Source organism: Phyllobates terribilis, unplaced genomic scaffold (assembly GCF_046119375.1).
Source record: "Phyllobates terribilis strain yellow unplaced genomic scaffold, ASM4611937v1 Scaffold_2__4_contigs__length_985480577, whole genome shotgun sequence".
NCBI lineage: Eukaryota > Metazoa > Chordata > Amphibia > Anura > Dendrobatidae > Phyllobates > Phyllobates terribilis.
In genome coordinates this window covers 854,546,043-854,569,780 of record NW_027362762.1, presented here as the reverse complement: position 1 = coordinate 854,569,780, position 23,738 = coordinate 854,546,043, and the positions used below count along the sequence as shown (strand labels likewise).

At 41.1% G+C, this 23,738-nt stretch overlaps 1 protein-coding gene across 19 annotated transcripts in view; it reads left to right on the top strand.

Annotated features, from left to right (window-relative positions):
* MYO18A (myosin XVIIIA) overlaps positions 1-23,738 on the top strand; it is a 386,801-nt gene that overhangs the window by 103,335 nt on the left and 259,728 nt on the right. For 6 of the 19 annotated variants that reach the window (XM_073667927.1, XM_073667926.1, XM_073667924.1 and 3 more), the window contains exons 1-2: positions 15,197-15,305; positions 21,753-21,832. The exons of the other annotated variants lie outside the window; for them this stretch is intronic. In XM_073667927.1, coding sequence (XP_073524028.1) covers positions 21,793-21,832 — 40 coding nt within the window. In that variant the 5' untranslated portion in view covers positions 15,197-15,305; positions 21,753-21,792. Of the gene's footprint in view, positions 1-15,196; positions 15,306-21,752; positions 21,833-23,738 lie in introns of those variants that run through there. 19 annotated transcript variants of the gene reach the window in all.

Sequence of the window (23,738 nt, the reverse complement as noted above, 5' to 3'; positions counted from 1 at the left end):
TGTCCATTCCTTGTGTTCTTTAGCCCAAACAAGCTTGTTGCCTGTCCTTAGCAGTGGTTTTCTAGCAGCTATTTTACCATGAAGGCCTGCTGCACAAAGTCTCCTCTTAACAGTTGTTGTAGAGATGTGTCTGCTGCTAGAACTCTGTGTGTCATTGATCTGGTCTCTAATCTGAGCTGCTGTTAACCTGCGATTTCTGAGGCTGGTGACTCGGATAAACTTATCCTCAGAAGCAGAGGTGACTCTTGGTCTTCCTTTCCTGGGGCTGTCCTCATGTGAGCCAGTTTCTTTGTAGCGCTTGATGGTTTTTGCAACTGCACTTGGGGACACTTTCAAAGTTTGCCCAATTTTTTGCACTGACTGACCTTCATTTCTTAAAGTAATGATGGCCACTTGTTTTTCTTTACTTAGCTGCTTTTTTCTTGCCATAATACAAATTCTAACAGTCTATTCAGTAGGACTATCAGCTGTGTATCCACCAGACTTCTGCACAACACAACTGATGGTCCCAACCACATTTATAAGGCAAGAAATCCCACTTATTAAACCTGACAGGGCACACCTGTGAAGTGAAAACCATTTCCGGTGACTACCTCTTGAAGCTCATCAAGAGAATGCCAAGAGTGTGCAAAGCAGTCATCAAAGCAAAAGGTGGCTACTTTGAAGAACCTAGAATATAAGACATATTTTCAGTTGTTTCACACTGTTTTGTTAAGTATATAATTCCACATGTGTTAATTCATAGTTTTGATGCCTTCAGTGTGAATGTACAATTTTCATAGCCATGAAGATGGAGAAAACTTTTGTTCTGTACTGTGTATATGTATGTGTGTGTGTGTGTGTGTGTGTGTATATATATATATATATATATATATATATATATATATATATATATATATATATATATATATATATATATATATATATATATATATATATATATATATATATATATATATTATAAAAAAAATTTTTTGGTAGATTGGCCATGGTTTTTCCCCCCTGCTTTGCATATTTGTAATATCCACAGTGAAAATCCAGAACATAAATTGACATGCCGTGGATTGAAAATCTACCCTGGCTATGTGCAAAAAACACTCCGAGTGGTTTCGCAGCAGAAACTAAGTAGATACTCCATTTTTTTTTTTTAAGATTTGGAGGAGGATATGGAGAGTTTCCGATCAGTTCCTGCCCCAGAAAAACTCTGTGCAGTCACTGACGGTTATTTTCCTTGTGAATTTTATACACATGTGGATAAGTCTTGAAGAAAAATCTCCTTTGCAATGCTTGTACTGTAATAGGTGCTCTTATACAGAAAATCTGTAGTGTGAACATAGCCTATGCACTTAGTCTTCTCTGTAACTATATATCGGGACTTGTGTTGACTTTCTGACTGCGCAGATCTCGTAATGTTATTTTTCCGGCGCCTCAGTGACCATTTACTGTTTGTTCATTCTCCTCATTGGGAAAGGTTTAGCCCTTCTATTATTTTTACTTCTGGGAAACATCAGCGAGAAGTCACTTGCAAAACAAAATACTTTTGTAACTGGACTATCAAGATGGGAAAGGACAGAAACCGGTTTGGCTGACTTTTTGTTAGCTGCTTGGGTTGTCATAGGGACAGCAAAAAAATAAGACATTTTATATTCTTTCATGGAAATAGTTTTTTTCTTTAGTTGTCTATTCAACAAGATGTTGTAGCCACCCAACTACAGCTGAACAGAGCTGGACATAGCGATCCTGAGCCCTTCCTGCTGCCTCTGATCGAGTATACGCGGTATTGTGGAGGAGCAATAGTAGAGGATATCCCCACGACTAGTGCCGCCACACAGTGCCTCTGCTTAGCACTGTATTACGGGGGTATTCTCTCCTGGCAGCAGTGTATGGGAGGTTAGCTCCAAAGTTTGGCATCTAATGGTGGCACGCCCAGTATTTTTCTAGTCATCTGGAAGACTGAAAAACTATACTATACTTGAAATCTGGTGATACATAGGCTTACTGCTCAGGCCATACTATGCCTGTATGTAGGAGCTGATTAGAAGACTTGTACGTTGGGAAGAGAAGTCCATTGGGCCTCAGAAAAAAACTCTCTAGACTTCTTCTCTGTAAGGAAGTGGAGTTGCTGCCCACACCACCCCTTGAATATGTTTTGTGATATAATGCATTGCATTGTTTGTGTGAGTTTAGCTGTTTGACACTTTGCACTTAGTTGGGTACAGATAGTTAATAGTTGGGATTAGCCCAGAATTGGAGGGTCTATGGGGGAAGACAGAAGACTACTTCCTGTTAGTGAGTGAGTTAGAGCACAGCGTTCAGTAGATTAACTGAACTTTATGTACATGCATAAAGAGTCAAAAAGACAGTGGAAAAAAATGCACCAAAAAACAAGCAAAAAAGCAAGAAAAATCCTGAATAAACCTCCTGGCAAGAGATCAGGTTTTGCTGCAGAATAAAAATGCAGCAAAAACGCAATATGTGAACATAGCCTAAGACCTAAGGTCTGACAGTTGGCAGACTGACATGTTAGTGTTTTGTGTGCAAAGATGACATCAGGTATTGCGTCCTAAGGACCAAGGAAATATAATGACATTTGACACATGGAACCCAGGCCATGGAGGCCACCTAAACTGTACAGAGCTTAACCCAAGTGGAAGTAGAAGGTCCACTTAAAGGGGGATCGAAAGCACTAATGTACTTCTAATACAATTACTTTTAGAAACTTTTGTCTACAGTGAAAGGAAGCTCAATTGTGTATATTGAAAGAAATCAATGGTAGCCATATTGACACTTAAACCTTCCTACGGAGAACAGTGGACTTTCAAGGTTCTAGTGAGGAGTCATACCAACGTTCCTCGGCAGCAGGGTCCTCATTAGTTAATTGGGATCTTAGAGTAGCTGTCACAGGGGAAGATTCGGTCTCCTATAATCGGTTGCCAGGTTGTCATGGTATGCAAGAGTATGAAGTACTAGAGAAGTGAAGTGTCATTACATGTAAACGAGAAGTGCCCATGTCTGCTTAATGCAAGAAAAACATTTGTGAAGAAGTGTGCCTACTATCTGATGTACCTAGCTCTTATCCAGTTAATGTTCAGTAAAAATAATTTTATTTTTTGACTTCTGTCTCCCGCAATTCGTTCTCCAACATTTGGCCCTGGCCTCCCCGATGTAGCGGCTTGGCCAGCTATGCAATGCCTGTCTGATGAAGATGTGATGGCAACCCAGCCCCGCTGTTAGGTGCCCCTCACAAATGGCACATCGCTGTGCATGAGAGTGAAGTGAGCGAAGTGCTGCCATTAACTCCGCTGGATCTGCAGACACTGGCACACTCAGCTGCACCTTCTGCAACTATCATTACACCACTGTGTAATTTCGGCCAGTGCTTCTTATGGCGAAGGCTGACATGCTAAATTCGACCTGTCATTGCCTCCTTAAGGGTATGTGCACACATTGTGTATTTGGTGAAGAAATTTATGCAACATTTCTGCATCTCTTGGCAGCAAAAATGCAGCTGAAAATCCAAAGCGTTTTTTGCTTGAGTTTTTTTTTTTTTTTGTAGTGCATTCAATGGGTGAAAAACACACACAGAATTTACATACTGCGTTTTTTTTTTTTTAAGCACAGCAACTCCTGAAAGGAAAAATACTGATCGTGTGCACAGCACTTCAGGATTCTATATTGTCTTTGCTGGCATAAGGATTCCCTAGCGTTTTTGTGCCAATTCCGTGCAGCAAAAATGCTCCGTGTGCACACAGCCTAAAAAGGAACAGCTGATTCATGCTGCCCAATCCATGTATAAACAAACACTGCTGCGTTTTAGCAAAAAATATACCGTATTTTTCCAAAATTTTAGAGGAAAGTGAGGGGTGCGTCTTATAGTCCAAATGTGGCTGAGGCTGTGGATGTTGGGGGGAGTGGCAGAGGCGGAGAAGCGGGCACAGGAAGTGCCCGCTCCAGCCAACTCTGTGCCTGCTGTTTAAAAATGAATGAATATTCACTGCTCCCCACTCCCATAGGCATGTGCAGTAGTGAATATTCATTCCTTTTAGTAGCGGTCACGCGTGATCGCCCAGCAGGAAACCGTGGCTGGGCTGACACTGTGCATGCTATTAAGGAGAGTGAACAGTCACTGATTACCACGTTCATAGTTCCGGGGAGCAGTGACCATTCCTGCTGCTCATCTCACCGTCTGAGGGCACATTGCAGTGACTTCATGCACTGCTCACATGCTGAGATCAGCTGCTGGCAGCAGAACAGGACTCTGGAGTATAGGTAAAGAAGGTGAGTGGAATTGTTTATTTTTTGTGTGCACGATGGGGATGCGTCTAGGTGGGTCTTGTAGTCCAAAAATATGGTACTTTAATAGCTGCGGGGACTGAGACGCGCTGTAGACTAGTCGGACATGCAGATCCCCGGCGGGTTCTTCCCGCCTACTGCCCTGGACTGCCTACGTGCGCATATGGGGCACCATGTATCAGCTGTCAGCACTTGATTGACCATGTAACAAGTCATTCAGGACTCCTTTACCAGCCTGTTCTGAGCAATGATGGGGACCAAGGGTTTGCTAAGTCTACGTTCCCATGATGATCTTTTGGTGAGTTTTTGATGTTGCAGATTTTCTGCACCCTAGATTACTTACATTTTTAAATATGCAGTGTAAAAAAATCACCAAAAAACTCATTATGGGAACGTAGCCTGATACAGTCCCCATACAGCATTTTACATATTTACATTGGGAGATGTGCTGACCATAATTTTTTTTTTTTCTTCCATACCTAAAGGATTTGAACACCTGATGAACAAGCGTTTCGCTCCTTCTTAAGATATTCAAAGGCATGTTTGCACAGGATGATAGCAAAAGATTTCATCGCAGTCTTTTTGATTGATTATTGGCTCCTGGTCTGCAGAAGGTTTTGGGTCTGCCCTGTCTGACCATTATCTAGAGCTGCGGACAGTTTGTAGGGAAATCCAGTTATAATGAATCAAATCACGAGATAATTTTACTTTCTTTCAACTGAATCCACTGATATGTGTAAATTTATGGTTCCTGACAGGCTTGACTGCCTTGACTGAGGTTAAAAACAAGGATCCGACCCCATGGATTGTCCTAATTGTCCTGTTGCACCCACTCAATGGCGAGCAATGACGGAAGTGTTAATTAGCCGCCTATCTCTGCTGTGACCATTGGAAGTTGGAACTGCAGGTGAAACAATCTTTGCATAAATCAGCAGTGGAAGGGAATAAAAGATACCTATGTAATATATTTTATTAGATAAATCTGATTCTTTCTCCACTTATGAGCCACTTCCCCAGTTACACCCCGCCCCCCCCCCCCCATTTCCTGACTTATCACTTATAAAAACAAGCTCAAATCCATCATATTCAAGATAAGACAGACAGCTAGCACAGTCAGGGGTCAGGTTACAGAACTTATTTGTCTATGGAAAGGGGCGGTGGGAGGAGGACAGTGTTCAGATTCTAGTTAGAGTATCCCAGAGCTGGATTCACAGCTGCACTGCTGTATATTTTTTATCCTTGCCTCTGCTGCTTCTGTTTGTGTTCTTCTAAAGGAGGAAAAATAAGGAATCCCTGTTGCAGAATGGGTTAAAAGAGTATTTGTCAGTGAATTTATCCTGACTGGAGAGTTTAGAACCCTTGTCTTCCTTCTTCTGAGCTCCTCCCAGCTGATTTATGACCGAATGAATGTTGAGCTGAACTTTGTGGTCATAAGAGCTGGAGCTCAGAAGAGGGAGTGATGGGAGAGTTTATCCGTATGAGCTCGCTAATGCATTTTTAGTTAACTTATTCTGTAGCCACCAATAGAAAATGCATCACAGAAACTATTGAAGGCGAACTATGCAAAATGTTTAATGAAACCGAATTGCAAAAATTATTAATTGGCAAAAATGCATGCATTTAGGTTAAAAAATGCTCCCAAAGGTATCCATATCCATTATATTTAATACATTTTTTCACATGTGTATGTTGGGTGTTATTTTTCTTAAGTCTATGAAAAAGTTGGACAGCACACTAATGGCAACTGTGTTGCATCTGTGTGTCCATCTTACTGCTGGGAGAAGCTTGGGGAAACCCGATTTTTTTTCTTTCTTTTTTTTTTGCGTGTAAAAAAAACTATATAACATACTGATTGTAAAAACTGACACATTGAAGAATGAATGAAAATCTGATCCAACACACTTTCCCCCCCCCCACTAAACTCCATTGTTCAGCATAGTAGAAATCGTTCTACTTCTCAAGAAATATCCATCACTCTGTATTTTTCTAATTTCCTGATATTTCTTTTTATGTTGAAAAATAAACTCCTATTAAAACGCATTATTACATTTGAAAATCCATTTCCTGCTGTCAAGATTAAATTCATGCCCTCTTAAAATGATGGCCACTTATTGATAAGTCTCAGCGATTGTGGTTTTCTAAAGTTTTAATATTTCTTTTGCTATCGTAAATATGATCTTCACAGATAAATGGAGGAATGTCATATTGTATATGGAATGTAAAAAAAAAAATGTAGAATTTATTCATATCTCTGGAGTTCATGGAATTCTAAAATTCTGAAAATCCCCATAAAATGATAAAAAGTTCTGGAAAAAAAATTTGTGTAGAACTATTAATGGACGGGTGTAATGCTGTGTGTTGTCGCCCTCTAGTGCCAATAACCTGATCTGCATTTGTAGTTGTGTGTGGACCTTTTTTATGTTTTATGCAGTATATATAACTTTTATAGCTTTAATATATCTTACCAGTAATGTTACCAATGGGTAAATTGATATGTACACTTCTACAAAATTGAAAGTGCAATGACTGCAATTGAGGGGAAACAAGGTTAAAGTGAGAATTTAAGCTTAATCTTGCAGTTGTCAACTGTATCTTGCAGTTGTTAAACTTGTGCATTTATTAAAGGGTGAAAAAAAGCCTCAATATTCTTTAAAGAGGTTGTTAGCTGTTAAACTCTCCTCCGGGTTGGGTACCATTCCAGCGATGTCAGCAGAGGCTCACCCTGGTGCTCATGTGATTTTTATGTCACACAAGCCCTGCAGCCAATCAGCATTTGCTTCCCTTTCACTTTCTTCAGATTAAACGGACACCTGGAATAAGGGAGAGCTGCTGCTCTCTGAATTCCCATGGATGTCAGCTATGTTCGAAGGAGGTGAAAGTGCAGCGACTGCTGATTGGCTGCAGGGCTTGTGTGACATAAAATCACGCAAGCCCCAGGAGTGCCACTGAAATGGTGCTCAAACTGGAGTATAGCTGCTATTTATTTTACATGTAGGAACTATGGTGATTAAGAAGGGGTTGTCGGAGTAGTCAAAAGGTTTTCTTGTTTGCAGGATCAGGTATTTAAATATACAACTCTTACATTTATAATACATTTGCACGACTTAAACAGTCATTGTTGTCTGCAGCACATCATCCCCTGTAAACTGAGGAGGTGCTGCTGATAGCATGATACATTAAGGGAACAATATGGCTCTGTCCCCATCATTGTTTTTCAGCCTGTGTAAATAGTGCACTGAACAAGCAGCGAACGTCTTGAGTATGATCATTTAACTGTACATTGATCTGTTTTTTTTTCTGGAGTGTACTATTAACATGAAATTTTACTTTCAACAAACTCAAAGTCAATAATACAATGTAAGATACTTTTTGTATTCTATCTTATCAGAGAAATCGGCCTCCCCACTTATCAGACACTTCTTCTTTTCCCTGTTTCCTCAACTTGTCATACATGCTGGGAAAAACAACTCTATTCCAACTTACTAAGATAATGGTCCTCAAGCTCACCGAGACACAGACCATTATACTCTATGGAGTGAGGAGCAGGGAGAGGAAACAGGCAGAGAATGAACTATAAAGATAAGCTTTCTAACAAGTCATTTACCTCACCCCAGATCTGATTCATATCCAGATAGCTCAGCTGCACAATATCCTCCATATTGCTATTGCTTGTCTCCCATGTGCTAAAATATGAATATAGAAAATGAATGAAGGACTGTAATCTCGCTCTATGTGCTGTCTATGTAAGAGATCGCTGCAGCTTGTTTCCTCTTCCCAAGCTGCCAGTAGATTTTCAATTAGAAATCGATCCTGCAGACGGAAAAACTGATGAAAATGCAGGATAAAAGTCATATAGGGTAGCTTAGTCTGAAAAGTTACTTGAAAGTATAGTAACTCTTTTAAGATATGAGTATTGGCAGCCTGCTGCAGGAGGATGGAGCTTTGTGTGTGTGCTGTCACCACACCATCTAGCAGGACCATTAGAAGGCCCAGTAGTGGGACCTCCACCGACCATAGAGTGGTGGCATATACTATTGATATGCCATCATTTTATCAGATGGGGGATACTCCTTTTTAATTATTTTTAAAAAATAAATCCTCTTCAGATCTTTAATCAGTTGTCTGTTCACTTTGTATTCATATATATATATATATATATATATATATATATATATATATATATATATATATATATATATATATATATATATATATATATATATATATATATATATATATATTATATAATCTATATATATATATATATATATATATATATATATATTATATAATCTATATATATATATATATATTATATAATCTATATATATATTATATAATCTATATATATATATATATATATTATATAATCTATATATATATTATATAATCTATATATATATATATTATATATATATATATATAATATAATCTATATATATATATATATATATATATATATATATATATAATATAATCTATATATATATATATATATATTATATAATCTATATATATATATATATATATATATATATATAATCTATATATATATATATATATATATATATATATATATATATATATATATATATATATATATATATATATATATATATATATATATATATATATATATATATATATATATATATCGGCTCTAACAAGACATGATTAGTAAATCACGGTGAGTCCTAGGCACAAATGTATAGCAATCACTGTTGTAGTGCTCACATGTTGCCACAAGATGGTGCAGTAACCCTGTGTGTGGTCATTGCTTGGAGCACTATTGGGTTTCCTTTCTCTGATTTTTTTTTTTTTAATTTTTTTGAACAAATCCGGCATGTAGCGTAACTGAAAAATCCTCTTACGCATTGCTAGGTGCGCAGAACTATTAAAAAGCCCTAACAATAGGCCGTCTCTGCTGAGGGCTTTTATCAGGCTTGAGCTTTCAGTACCAGTGAGTGGAAAGTACTTGAATGATTTTTTTTTTTTTGTTGGCTCCAGTAATGTAAGGAATAGAGCACCCGTACACAAGCAAACATGGCCACCTGTGTGTAAACTCACTCATTATAAGTGTCATGGGCCGTTAAAAGGATTTTCCCCAAAACAATAGACCGGATATAGACGTCTGAATCACGGTCCATGTACGGCCCGGACTGGCCGTGCGTTTCCTGACCTCATAGCTTCCAATAAAGATGACACACGGACCGTGATACTTGGACGTCTGAATTCGGCCTAAGATATCCGCTATCCATATAATAGGGGATAATTTACTGATTGCTGGGACCACAGATATCCTGAGAACATGGCTTGGGAACCATGCTCCACAGAACCCCATCTTGGATGGAGCGAAGGTGCTCATGCTTGGCCTATGCGCCATTCACTGTCTATGGGACTGCTGGATTTCTTTTCTTTTTCCTGCTGTTCCATAGATTATGCATGTGATGGAGGTTGAGCACTGACACTTTCTCTCCACTCAGGATGGAACTACGCAGATCCGCATATATTCTTTCATTTGGGAGTATCGGGACGATTATGCTAATCACACTCTGATAAAACTCATCAATGTGATCTGATTCTCTCGGAGAAGGAGAAGATGGGGGAAAAAATTTCTCCATTTTCTCCATTCTGTCAGTCTGTAAAAATTGGACTGCACTCAAATGTCATCTGAGTGCAGTCCAAAATTTTCCATAGACTCATTGACTTGCATGGCCGAGGGCATCCGAATATTGGATCCAACTCAGGGATGCTGCGGACATGTGCACGGCCCCATAGAATAACATTGGTCCGAGTGTGAGCCGTTTTTTTTTTCTGATTACACTCGGACAAATAATACGGTCGTCTGCATGAGCCCTGAGCAGGGGCGTAGATAGGAATCATGGGGCCCCATAGCAGAAGCTCTAATTGGCCACCCCCCCCCCCCCCCAAAAAAAAAATGTAAATAATTGTCGGGGTCACCAAAGATCAGATCTCACAACTTTCCATCCTTTACATAGTAATTTTCCTCCTGCTGACGTCCTAGATCTCTCTTTCATTGCCCCATTAAGTGTGATTCCAATAAAAGGGCCCCCCAAACACAGTATGAAACCCCATGGTGAATTCCTCCACATGCACAGTATAATGACCCTACTGTACCCCACCTCAACTCCCAGGGTAAAGTATGCTGACCCCAACACAGTATGATCCCCCAACTGTGAGCCGCTAGAGAGGATGGTACATAATAAGGGACGGCGCTATACATAATAAAAGAGGAAACTATATAACTAAGGATGGCGCTATACATAATAAGTGAGTACACTATATACTAAGGGACTGTGCTATACATAATAAGGCTACATTCCTGCATCTGTGTGCAGTGTCGGTGTGCTGTTTTACTGACGCATTGAGCATGTCCTATTCTAATCCTCAAAATCGGATCAGAACAGGACATTCTCTGACCCTCTTAGATCTCATTCACAGATACGTGATTTTCATGGAAGTGTGAATGGATCTATAAAACTGTACGAGTCTGTGGACCATGAGATAAAAAAAATCTGGCAGCACACGGACATTTCACACAAATGTGAGAATGTGGCCTAAGGGATTTTACAGATAACATTATCACTCCAAGTCACACAGTGCAGATACAGAATAATATTTACATCCAGGCACTTACCGCTGACGTCTCGTCTGATCAGAGTCGGTTTCTGCTGCTTCTTCTCCATCTGGTCAGACCTTCATGTCGACATCTCCCAGCCACGACTCGTCTTGTCACGATGATCTTCAGCCTAGAAAATAACAAGGTCACATATTGCATGCATACATGTGTCTCCCCCGCTCTGCGCCCCTGAATACAGATATGTACCCCCCCATTAATATACTATTAGCCACTTAGTAATCAAAATATAAAGTGATAAGCAGCACTGTGCCCCCCATTAACTATAATCTGCACCGGCAAATAATATAAATTATTCAGTCTCTGTGACTCTCCCCAATTAACTGTAAGGCTATGTGCACACGGAAAACATACAAGGCTTCACAGTACGAGCAAAGTGAAACCCCCATAATTGCTCTCCCAGCACCCCCATCATAGTTCTCTCCCAGCACCCCCGTCATTGCTCTCTCCCAGCACCCCCGTCGTTGCTCTGTCCCAGCACCCCCGTCGTTGCTCTGTCCCAGCACCCCCGTCGTTGCTCTGTCCCAGCACCCCCGTCGTTGCTCTGTCCCAGCACCCCCGTCGTTGCTCTGTCCCAGCACCCCCGTCGTTGCTCTGTCCCAGCACCCCCGTCGTTGCTCTGTCCCAGCACCCCCGTCGTTGCTCTGTCCCAGCACCCCCGTCGTTGCTCTGTCCCACCACCCCCGTCATTGCTCTCTCCCACCACCCCCATCATTGCTCTGTCCCATCCCCCATCATTGCTCTGTCCCACATCCCCCATCATTGCTCTGTCCCATCCCCCCATCATTGCTCTGTCCCAGCACCTCCATCATTGCTTCTCCCAGCAACAAGTCATTGCTCTCCCCAGCCCTATCAGCCACATTATTGCTCTTCCCAGCCCCATCATTCCTCTCCCCAGCCCCATCAGCCCCATCATTCCTCTCCCCAGCCCCATCAGCCCCATTATTTCTCTCCCCAGCCCCATCAGCCCCATTATTGCTCTCCCCAGCCCCATCAGCCCCATTATTGCTCTCCCCAGCCCCATCAGCCCCATTATTGCTCACCCCAGCCTCACCATCCCATCATTGCTCTCCACAGCCCCACCATCCCCATCATTCCTCTCCCCGGCCCCATCATTCCTCTCCCCGGCCCCATCATTCCTCTCCCCGGCCCCATCATTCCTCTCCCCGGCCCCATCATTCCTCTCCCCGGCCCCATCATTCCTCTCCCCGGCCCCATCATTCCTCTCCCCGGCCCCATCATTCCTCTCCCCGGCCCCATCATTCCTCTCCCCGGCCCCATCATTGCTCTCCCCGGCCCCATCATTGCTCTCCCCGGCCCCATCATTGCTCTCCCCGGCCCCATCATTGCTCTCCCCGGCCCCATCATTGCTCTCCCCGGCCCCATCATTGCTCTCCCCGGCCCCATCATTGCTCTCCCCGGCCCCATCATTGCTCTCCCCGGCCCCATCATTGCTCTCCCCGGCCCCATCATTGCTCTCCCCGGCCCCATCATTGCTCTCCCCGGCCCCATCATTGCTCTCCACAGCCCCACCATCCCCATCATTCCTCTCCCCGGCCCCATCATTCCTCTCCCCGGCCCCATCATTGCTCTCCCCGGCCCCATCATTGCTCTCCCCGGCCCCATCATTGCTCTCCCCGGCCCCATCATTGCTCTCCCCGGCCCCATCATTGCTCTCCCCGGCCCCATCATTGCTCTCCACAGCCCCACCATCCCCATCATTCCTCTCCCCGGCCCCATCATTCCTCTCCCCGGCCCCATCATTGCTCTCCCCGGCCCCATCATTGCTCTCCCCGGCCCCATCATTGCTCTCCCCGGCCCCATCATTGCTCTCCCCGGCCCCATCATTGCTCTCCCCGGCCCCATCAGCCCTCTCCCCAGTCCCATTATTGCTCTTCCCGGCCCCATCAACCCCATTATTGCTCTTCCCGGCCCCATCAACCCCATTATTGCTCTTCCCGGCCCCATCAACCCCATTATTGCTCTTCCCGGCCCCATCAACCCCATTATTGCTCTTCCCAGCCCCATTATTGCTCTTCCCAGCCCCATTATTGCTCTTCCCAGCCCCATTATTGCTCTTCCCAGCCCCATTATTGCTCCCCAGCATTTCAGTAAAAAAAAAAACAACTTACCTCAGCTCGCTCCCCTGCAGCAGCATCCTCCTGGTTGCCGGCAGCTTTCTTCCTAACCCAGGCGCGCGCTGCATGATGACGTCATCAAGCCGCGCGCGCCTGGGTCAGGGAGGAAGCAGAGGACGAACCCTCCAGCTCCGCTGCTATTCTCCTCCTGACAGCAGCGGAGCTGCGGGGATCGCTCCCTGATCGCCGCGTGCAGGGAGCAGCTGCACCTTGCGGGCCCCTTGGTGCAGCTGCATGGTGGGGACCCGGCGCAGCTGCACCGGCGGCGGTATGTCCACCCCTGGACTGCTATGGGCCCCCCCCGGCTCACGGGCCCCATAGCAGTCGCGTGGTCTGCCGCCATTGGATGTACGCCACTGGCCCTGAGGATATCTTGGGGATCTTTGATGCTCTTAGCCTTGCAATTCGGCTGGAACTTGCGGCCATTTGGATGCTGGAAAAAAATGTGCAGCCATTTGATCATAGCAACACATGATGGCCCATGCAGTCAAATACGAATATTATTTGCTCATTTAGAACATAAAATATATTTATTGTAATGCAATTTCTGAACAAAGAAAAAACAACTTTCTATATTCCTGTGAGAAACTTTGCAACATTTAATAAATTGTCTATACAACATGGAGCCCATACATTTGTAAGAAATTCTACTCCACCCAAAACTAAATTCACAACCATGAAAAAACGCCAATAGGCCAGCGTCACACGTCAGTGACACACAGACCTGGACCGCCCGCCGGATCCCCTCACCTGACGGACTGCCTCATAGGGCTATATGAAGCTGGTCGCTAAAATTGGGAGAATCACCGGTCAGGTGGGGTGTTCTGATGCAATCACAGTCTGTAGATGTGGGACATCGGCTGTAAAGATGTTAGGGTTCGGCTTGTTACGCCAGCCTAAGGCAATATTCACATGAAGCAGATATTTTTGCAACCGAAAATCGCTTCCACACTTAATGGACTTTTTGCAATTTTTTTTTCAAATCAGTGACATTGTCAAACTTATCAGAAACTAATCTGCCAGGTGTGAAGCCCCTCTTTAGACTTTTTCAGAATGTGGTGTTGAGGGGGGGAGGGAAAGAGGGAGGGTGGGGTTCATTTAATATTAAATCCCGGTCTGACCGCAGGTTTTATGACCCCAACTAACCGCATCATGGGGATCTACAACGCTGTTAGTTCTGGTTGGTAGGTCATCATCCTGGGACTCAGCGATGTAATAGGAATGCTTATATGGCTCCATGTAATAGCTGTCTGAATGAAGCCCAAATCTGAAATCACACAAGCCATTTTGGCTTCAGTATATTGAAGCAGTATAAAAAAAAAAAAAAAAAAAAAAAATCTTTTTTCATGAATAAAAAATAAAGCTACCAAATAAATTTTTGGCCTAAGGGTACCGCCGGATGGTATGGTGAATGGCCAATAACTCCACAATTGCGAACCAAAATCATGTGCTAATTGACCATCGCGGCGTTGGCCATGCTGCCCTCAGTATCTGGCCGTACCCTTTTCAGTTTTATTGCGGCATCATGTCTGGAAATAATATTCACCTGACTGCCCTTTTTAGCACGTGGAAGAAATGGCGGAGAAAATTAGCTTTTTTTTTCTTTAATTTTTTTTTTATTTCTATTCTCATTCTTTTGCTTTTACATTAGCTAGCATATAAAGAAAGCGGAACATTGTTTTTTAGATGGCCCTTATGATGAGCGTCTGCCATTCACCAGCCTGTGGTTGGGTGAGATATTTATGTAATATCTAATCTTGAGATGGTGGTCTCGGTAATGAAGCTTGCTGGTGTATACAGCTTGGCAGCCCAATGGTTAATGATACCGTGCACCACCACAATGGTAGAAACTCCTGTGACTTCTCTTATTTCCTTCCTGTGTGAAACGTTCCATTTTTGCATCTCGCCCCTACCCTCAGTCGCTCAGAGGAAACCTCTCTCTGCCCGCTGGTAGACCAAGGTGGGTAAACTGCGGGGTCCCAGCAACTGCAGGACACGTTATGGCTGCCCCCCCCCCCCCCCCGAGCATTCCTAAACTATATTTAGGAAGCCAGTATCAGTGCAGCTGTCCCCTGACTGGAGCTGCAGCGTTAGGGAAACTGACTCATAGGCCTGCTCTCACATTTCAGTACCTCTCTCCGTTGGCCGGAAAGCTCTTGCGCTCTCTCTCACTCCCTGGTTCTGCTTCTTAAGGTTTCCTATTCTCTTGGGCTGCGGTAAGGTACAAATATTAATTGAGGAGGGGGCATTTGTCTTTTATCCCTCTAATCTCAAAGTACAGAATTTTCAGACCTTTTTTTTTTTTTTTAAATTCGTGATTTTGACACAATAGACTTGGCAGCCGGTCTCTCGTCTAATCAGGCCCAGCTTGCAGACGTAGACTATTCTTAGCGCTGGCTCTCGATGCATCGCAGGCCTGTCTATGCTGCTGAAACGTCTTCTTTCCAGAGGCCATATTTTCTTTTCTTTTTTTATTTTAGATCCATTTTTTTATTTTTTTTATTTCTAGGACCAATTACTATTAACTAAGTGAAGCTCCCAGGCTGCTAACGCTTTGTCATCGCTCCTAATTATTATGTCTTTAATCACGGCCTGTTTAAAGTAGTAACATAGAGGTTTTTTAATATTTGTATCACTAATTTGGTGTACTTCATTTTACCTTTATTTGGGCTAATTAGGGTCAATGTTTTCAATCTCCTTTTTTTTTTAATATATACTTTTATTTTTTTATATTTTATGTGGAAAGAAGAATTGTCATTAGCTCTGATCGCAGCACAAGCCGGAAGGGAGGACGGCTTTCAGTTTCCAAGCAATAACTTGTGTTTTGGAGATTATTATGTTTGATGTTCCTGTTTCTAGTTTTGCTTTTATTACAGTTTTTTCTCGATTTTGGGGCTTTTTTTATGTTTTAGTACTATATGATCTTTAAGGCCCCAAGTGTAATTTTTTTTCTGGCCATATAGATGTTTTTTTTTTGTTTTAACATAATACAGCTAAATAATGGCATTAATAATTAATGATAACTGTTGCAACCTTGTTGCCAAAACCTCCCTCTATGGGCAACAGATGCGATCAGAACTTGCAAATTCAGGAAAAAATTGTAGGCAAAATTTTAATAATTTTTGGCTTCATAAGAACCAAAATAAGAGTCCAAAAATCAAATTGCAGAGCTGCAGCTCTTTGTGATAATATACAGTTTTGCCACAACCAAAGGCCACTTTTAATCTATTGATCTGCTTGCAGAATTTTCTTATACAGTTTTTAATTTGATCATTCACACGTCCGTATGGCAGATACACCTATGTTTTTTTACAGATACAACACGTAGTCATTATAGTCCTTGGGGCTGTTCTCATGTCTGTTTTTTGTCCGTGCAAATCTTGGAGACGTGTCGGTTTTCTCCCAGCAGTACGAACGACAAGGGCCAATACAAGTCTATGGGTCCATGGAAAAATTTGTACAGCACACGGATAGGGTCCGTGTTCCACACATGTGCTGTACTTGTTTAACATTGCAAAGTATAGGAGAAGCTTTGTAAATGTATATATTTAATGGACTGATGACATGCTGATCCAAAACACTGATGACGCGTACCATTTTATCACGTACACTTAAATACGGACGTGTGAATGAGGCCTGAGTAAGGTTTTTTTCCCCCTTTCATTTCTGTCTATATACTTTTATTGATACAGCTAGTTTTTGCTGCAGTGTTCTGTTTCTTTAAAATATTCCCGTGCTTATCAAGAAAATATTTGTCATTTTTAGTAGCCATCGGGCGATATGTCCATGGCCGACTTTATAAAAGATTCAGTAGTTCAAAGCCTTTTACATCATCGGGTAAAGTTTTCTATTATGTCATGTTTCTCTGAAGAGTCAGGGCCTCCTAATATCTGTGAGCTGGATGCTTGGACGGAGACTGGTTTTACTAGACTAAAGCCACGTTCACACGTTCAGTATTTGGTCAGTATTTTACATCAGTATTTGTAAGCCAAAACCAGGAGTGGGTGATAAATACAGAAGTGGTGACGTGTTTCTATTATACTTTTCCTCTGATTTGTTCCACTCCTAATTTTGGCTTACAAATACTAATAAAATCTACATATTTAATAATAATGTAAAATACTGACCAAATACTTAATGTTTGAACGTGGCCTAAGGCTACATTCACACATCCGTTTCTTTTTTTACATCTGTGAAAAATAAACCATTTTTCTTCTGTGTGTCATCCGTGTTCCATCCTTTTTTTTTTCTCATTTTTTTTAAAAGACTGAATGAGGAAAAATATATGAAATTTTATTTATCCACTGATTCTTAGCAATGGTTTAAAAATAGATGAAACAAAGATAAAAAGTTGAAGTAATATCCTCCTCTTTCATCCATTTTTAAGAGATCCCAATAGACTTTAATGTGTGAGTCTGATCCGCAAAACTGATGAGAATAGAACGTGCTCGGAGTCTCACAGACGCTAGAGCCCGTCGAGCTGGGCCTTCACCACAACCTCTGGCGGGAGCCTATGGCTCCACAGTTTCTTTTAATCATTCGGTGGTCGAATCATCTAAATTTTGGGAGAGAAAGCAGTGAACAGTCCATTAGGAAACTGACTGACTGGTTTGTAGTAAAATCACATGTTGGCGCAGTTTCCGGACATATTGCGGGTGCATCACTTTTTGTGGCCTAAAGCTATGTTCACACAGAGTATTTTTAGGTGGACAACTGTGACAAATTTTTCAAGTGGAAACTGCTTCAGGAAATGGTTTTTTGTCTACCTGGCGGGGTTTTTTGTCTACCTGGCGGGGTTTTTTGTCTACCTGGCGGGGTTTTTTGTCTACCTGGCGGAGTTTTTGTCTACCTGGCGGAGTTTTTGTCTACCTGGCGGAGTTTTCCAAGCATTTTGGAGGATTATAGAGCAGATCTGCACCCAAAACAACCCCTCCACCTTAAACTCCATGTAAACATAGCCTTGAACTTAAAGGGGTATTCCCATCTCCAAGATCCTATCCCAATATGTAATAGGTGTAGTAGTAATAATAATAATAACAAATACCTCCAATTAGAAACGTAGTATAGTATTTTTGATTCACTATCTTTCCTCATGTGCAGGCATTGCAGGACCTTAGGTATCCATGGTTACGTCCACTGATAAAGTCACAGTTAGTTAGCTAGCTGCTAGTGGTTGTACCCATGGATACCTAAGGTCCTGCAATGCCTGCACATGAGGAAAGAGACATAGTGAATCAAAAATGCTGCACTACATTTCTAATTGGAAGTATTTGCTAATATTATTATTATTACACCTACTACATATTGGGATAGGATCTTGGAGATGGGAATACCCCTTTAAGTTGCACTGACGCAGTGGTGTCCTACTGTGTCAACTTTTTTTTTTTTTTATTGGCCATCACTTCAGCTCCCGAATTAGTTGATACAGTTTTCTCTGTTTCATAAATAAGAACTAGCCCAATTTAGTGCCACCTACATTGTATATACTTTGTAGCCCTGGTCAAGGCCTGGTCTTCATCTGACTTTAGTTTGGTTGTCTTTGATCTTTTGGTTAGGGTACTTCACACGATCGGGTTTTCGATCAAAGTGCTGTTCATGGGGGAAAAAAAGAGATCTCACTTGGGCCTCTCTGGGACCCATGTTTTTCAATGTTATTGGGTTTTTACCATTTTTCCCCCATGAGCTGAATGTCCGTGTGAAAAATAAAATAAAAATCCCAGCATGCACTATTCGCCTCTGCATTTCAGATAAGACTCTCCTGTTCAAGTCTACAGATGCGCAAAAACATTGTATCCCATATGGATCAACCGTACACCATCCGATTTTTCCGAATACTTTGCCATCATTATCTTAGGAAACTGTATTTGGTCTTGTCTTGATTTATTAATCACTGATGCCTAGAAATGATGGCATATGGATGACAATACAGATGAAAAATCATGTTTTTTTCTGGATTAAAATGTGACTTTTTTTTTCTTTATACTCTTGTAAACTTGACTTATAAAAACTTAGATGGGTGCTTGATTTGATATATATTGTTTCTTGGCAGCAACAATCCAAAAAACAAGGGGGCACCAGCACCATATAACCTAGAACATTTCTCCCAAAACCTTGTTTATTGAACTGGTATACAATTCCTCGAAGACTGCGGACAGGTGTCTCCTGACCTCACGGGAAGGTTAACAGATGGCTGGATAGTGAGCGTCTCACAGCTACTGGGATATTTCTAGTTTATTCATGTCTGAAAATTATTCCCATGCTCTGTTACCGACCATATTGGTAGAGACACCCCCTGCTACTTGTAGTCCCACAAGAGCAACTTATATTTATGGGATGTGAATTTTCCCTGCCTCTCATGGGTAAGGATTGTGACATTTCCTGATTTTGTTTTGTCTGGCCTTGAATGAAAAATTGGTCACATTTTTGTCATTAGGATGTGGTAATGTAATGGAGGAAGTGGCAGATACAACTTATAGGTCGCACAGGCCTTTCTGTATCATCCCGATTTCTGTACAAGTTAGAAATGTCCCTTTGCCTCCAGTATTTGAGTATTTGGAGAGTTTTTGACGTTGCAGATTTTCTGCACCAATTAGGTAAAATACCGGTTTCTGCCATTTTTTTTTTTTTTTTATCAATCTTGGTTTGTCATGCTTTATATAAATTTGCTTTATTTTTTTTTATACTTCCTGTTCTCTGATTTAGACAAAACTTTATTTATACAGTCATGTGCAAATCACATGTATTTTTAGTGCATTTCTGCAGTGGAAATTCACTAAAAACGCACATGCATTTTTCACTTGCAGATTTTCCTCTTCTAATGTAATTCTATGCAGAAAATCCGCTCCTAAATCTCTGTATACCCGAATGAGAAATTGACATGCTGCGGATTTCAATCACACACCGCAGGTCAGTTTACGCTGTGAAAAAAAACACACAAAAAACCCCTAAAAAAACATGCCCACAATCTGCTTGAGAGCTCTATAAATCCCATCCTCTTCGCTTGACCTATAACACACTGCGTTTTTGCACAGCGAAATTGCTCCGCTTCAAAATCTCACCCAAGAACTCGTTGTGGGAACTTAACCTTACAGTTCCAGTAAAGTGTATAGAATTTATAGAAATCTCATGCCCACTGTGTTTTTTTTTTTATTTTTTTTTAACCTCATATACTGACCTGCGGTGCGTGTTTGAAATCTGCAAGATGTCAATTTATTTTGCGGATATGCTGAATTTTATGTGCGAATTTTCCCCATAGAACTACATTGGATGCGCAAAATCACCTGCGGAAACTGTTTTGTCAAAGCCAAATAATAAGTAGTCTTAAAAAACAAACTGGCTTTATTTACAATATGACACTCCAATAAGAGACAAAAACTACAGCATCAAAGAAACTATATAAAAACACATGTAAAAAAACCCACTCAAAATGCAATGAAAAAATGTAAGTAACCTAACAGGTGCAGAAAATATGCAACATCAAAAACTGACCAAATACTCATCATGTGTACGTAGCCTTACTGTGTAAAATTGCTGAGAAAACATTACCAAAAAACTACTAGTTAAGGAGATGAATTACTAAATCTGGGAGATCTTCTAACTCCGTTCATCCTTCTGGAAAAGCATGAATAAATTGACAACTGAACATTTCCAGTCCCCTCATCAATGGCTCTATCAGTTCTTACGTTGCCAGACTTTGTATACTCATCTCTATCGAAAATTAGAATGATGGCACACAGTTTTTATTTTTTTTATTTTTGTTATACATTTCCAGGAGTATCAACTGAGGAATAACACAGGTAACTGAAACGTAGCTGTCTAATATCACAGAAGGGACCTTGCTTACTTTCTGACACAAGAGCAGCAGTGTAATGAAGCCATAATGGGGGCATTACACTAAGGCTATGTTCACACATCATGGTTTTTTCAGCGTTTTTTGATTGGGTTTTTTTTATACAAATTTTCAGCTGCGTTTTGCAGTACCAGCAAAGTCTGAGATTCCAGAAATCTCTTGCACACATCATGTTTTTTTTTTTGTTCAGGATTTTGTGCTTTGCATGTTTTTTTTTTTTGCAAAATAGAGCATGTCACTTCTTTCAGTGTTTTTTTTCACCCATTGGAAGTAAATGAGGTGTCAGATTTTTCAGCGTCATTTTTTTTTTTTTTTTGGTGCCAAAACCTGAATGACATTTTTTTTTCCCACTGAACTTTATGTACATGCATAAAAGAGACAAAAGGACAGTGGAAGAAAAAAAAAAAAAAAAAAACGCACCAAAAAGCAAGAAAAATTCTGAACAATCTCCTGGCAAGAGATCCGGTTTTGCTGCAGAAAAAAATGCTGAAAAAATCATGATGTGTGAACATAGCCTTACACAGATAAGGCTTCCTTAGGACTTCAGTCACACGGTTACAGAATTCCAGCTTACAGCCTATTAGTGACGCCCAGACTATCAGATAAAACAGACTTGTCCAAAAAGCTGACTGGTCCTTATAAATGTAGGGGAAACGTCTTGTAATAACCATCTTTGTTTTATAGCTGCTTTAATCGTACATGACTTGTCTGCAGTCCTTTGTGCCCGGCCTCCCTGTCCGTGTCCAGCCTGTGCCAAGCGCCATTGTGGCATTTCCATAACTGAGATTTCTGATCCTTTCTGTTTCTCCTTTAGACGATCAGAGTAGGACCCTTCGTCTCATGACTGCCCCGCCATGGCATTCTCCTCACGCTTTGCTTTCTGGGAGCAAAAGGGAAGTGTTCTAGAACCCTGCATGTCTTTTCTTATGTTTTTCTTATTTCTTATTTTTTGTTATTTTTCTGAAACTGCTTTTATAAGCCAGTGGGGCAATTTTTTGATAATTTGCAGGGTTTGTGCAGCAGCCGGTCTTCTGCCTGATCCAATGCCAGGCAGGTAATGTGTACATGTCCTATTAATTAGGGACCTGCCAGCCTTAGAAATGTTCTTTCCCGTTGGCATGGAGCAGGGGCACGCCACACCTGATGTCAGATTGGTAAAAGGCAGCGCTGCACAAATCCTTTATACGTGCCCATTTTTTTGCCTTGAGTGGAGGTAGATATTTTGGAAGATGAATTGCTATGAGATGACCAGTTCATATAACATCAGTATATATCCTGTTAATAATGGCAAGAAACTGGGGAGGATGTCATTGTTTCCTCTGATCAACAAAAACCCAGAAACTGAAAATCATTGACCTAATATTTTAGTTTACAATAAATCTATTAAGTAACGGCAGCAGTTTCTCCATAAGGATGTGCTGGGTGTGTGCTAATGCACAGCAGCCAATCAGAACAAGCAGAGCTGCAGTGTAAAGTATGAGGGAGCAATAAAGCCAAAAACAGCGCCTTCCTCATCACTGGTTCCATGTCAGACAGACCCAGAACTTATTGGCTTAATATGAAGCTTATTCCAAAAGTATTTAAAGCTTTTATTTTTTATTTTTTTCCGGACCTAAAATATACTTATAGTTGGGGTATATTCACACTGTGTCTTTTTACTCCCATTTTTTTGAGCAGATTGCCTAAAATAAAATAAAAAATAAATAAATCAGTCCTAATATTTTCTATGGGAAAACAACTTGCAGTTCACATGTTCAGGTTTTCAAAGACGTGAAGCTTTTGAAAGAAATGACCTGTACAATCTTCTGGCATTTTCTGCTAGGAATAAGCTCAATACAATTGAAGTTAATGGGACAACTAAAAAGATGCCCGGAAGATTCCCATGTGTCTTTTTGAGCATTTTGTCATCTTCAAAAAACACAAGTTTCTTTTTTTTTTTTTGTAATGAATTTAACAAACATCTGAAAAACACAAGTTAAAAGAATCGGCCAAAAAATGTTAAAAAAAAAATAAAGGAAAAATAACGTTGAAAAAGTGCTCAGGAAAACCCCCCAACCAAAAAAATGCTAAAGACACTTCAGGTCTACAAAACTCCAGAGAAAAAAAGCAATTCCTAAAGCATTGTCTTGAAAAGCGAACGTTTTTGAGCGCCAGAAAAAGATGCAGTGTGAACATAACCCAATGTAGAATTACAGTACTGTTCCCCCAGTATTACAAAAGTTCCTGAAATATCCAAATCATGTTGGCCGGAGTGTTTTTGTTATCAAAATGTTAGGGCTAGACGATGGTGAGTGGGGCGCCAATCTTGTGTGCTTAAATCTAGGGTGCCAGCCTCCACGGTCCCGGCATCTTTTAGGGAAAGCATTGAGTCCCTTTATTACCCTGTATCCTGACCTACTCAGTCCTATAGTGTATTTGGCTTAGTAGTGGATAACAAAACCACTCAGGCCAACATTATTCGGATATATCAGGAACTTTTGTAATATTTGTCCTTTTAATTGTGATAAAGTTCATCTTTTATTGGGGGGAACTGTTTGATTAATCAGACCTTTGTTCTATTCCTTAGCTCATTATTATTATTATTATTTTTTTTTGCTAGTTTAATATAGAGTTACCAAAATCTTTACAGTGTGCCCTTAGACAAGATCAGTATTTATGTGCCCAGTGATATTGGGCTATGTTCACATAGAATAGTGGATTTTTTTTCAAATGTAAACAATGGCAAAAATTGACAATTTACATGGAATCATCTGGCAGCGGTTTATCTCCTGCTGAACAAAAAGATCGGACCATTGAACTC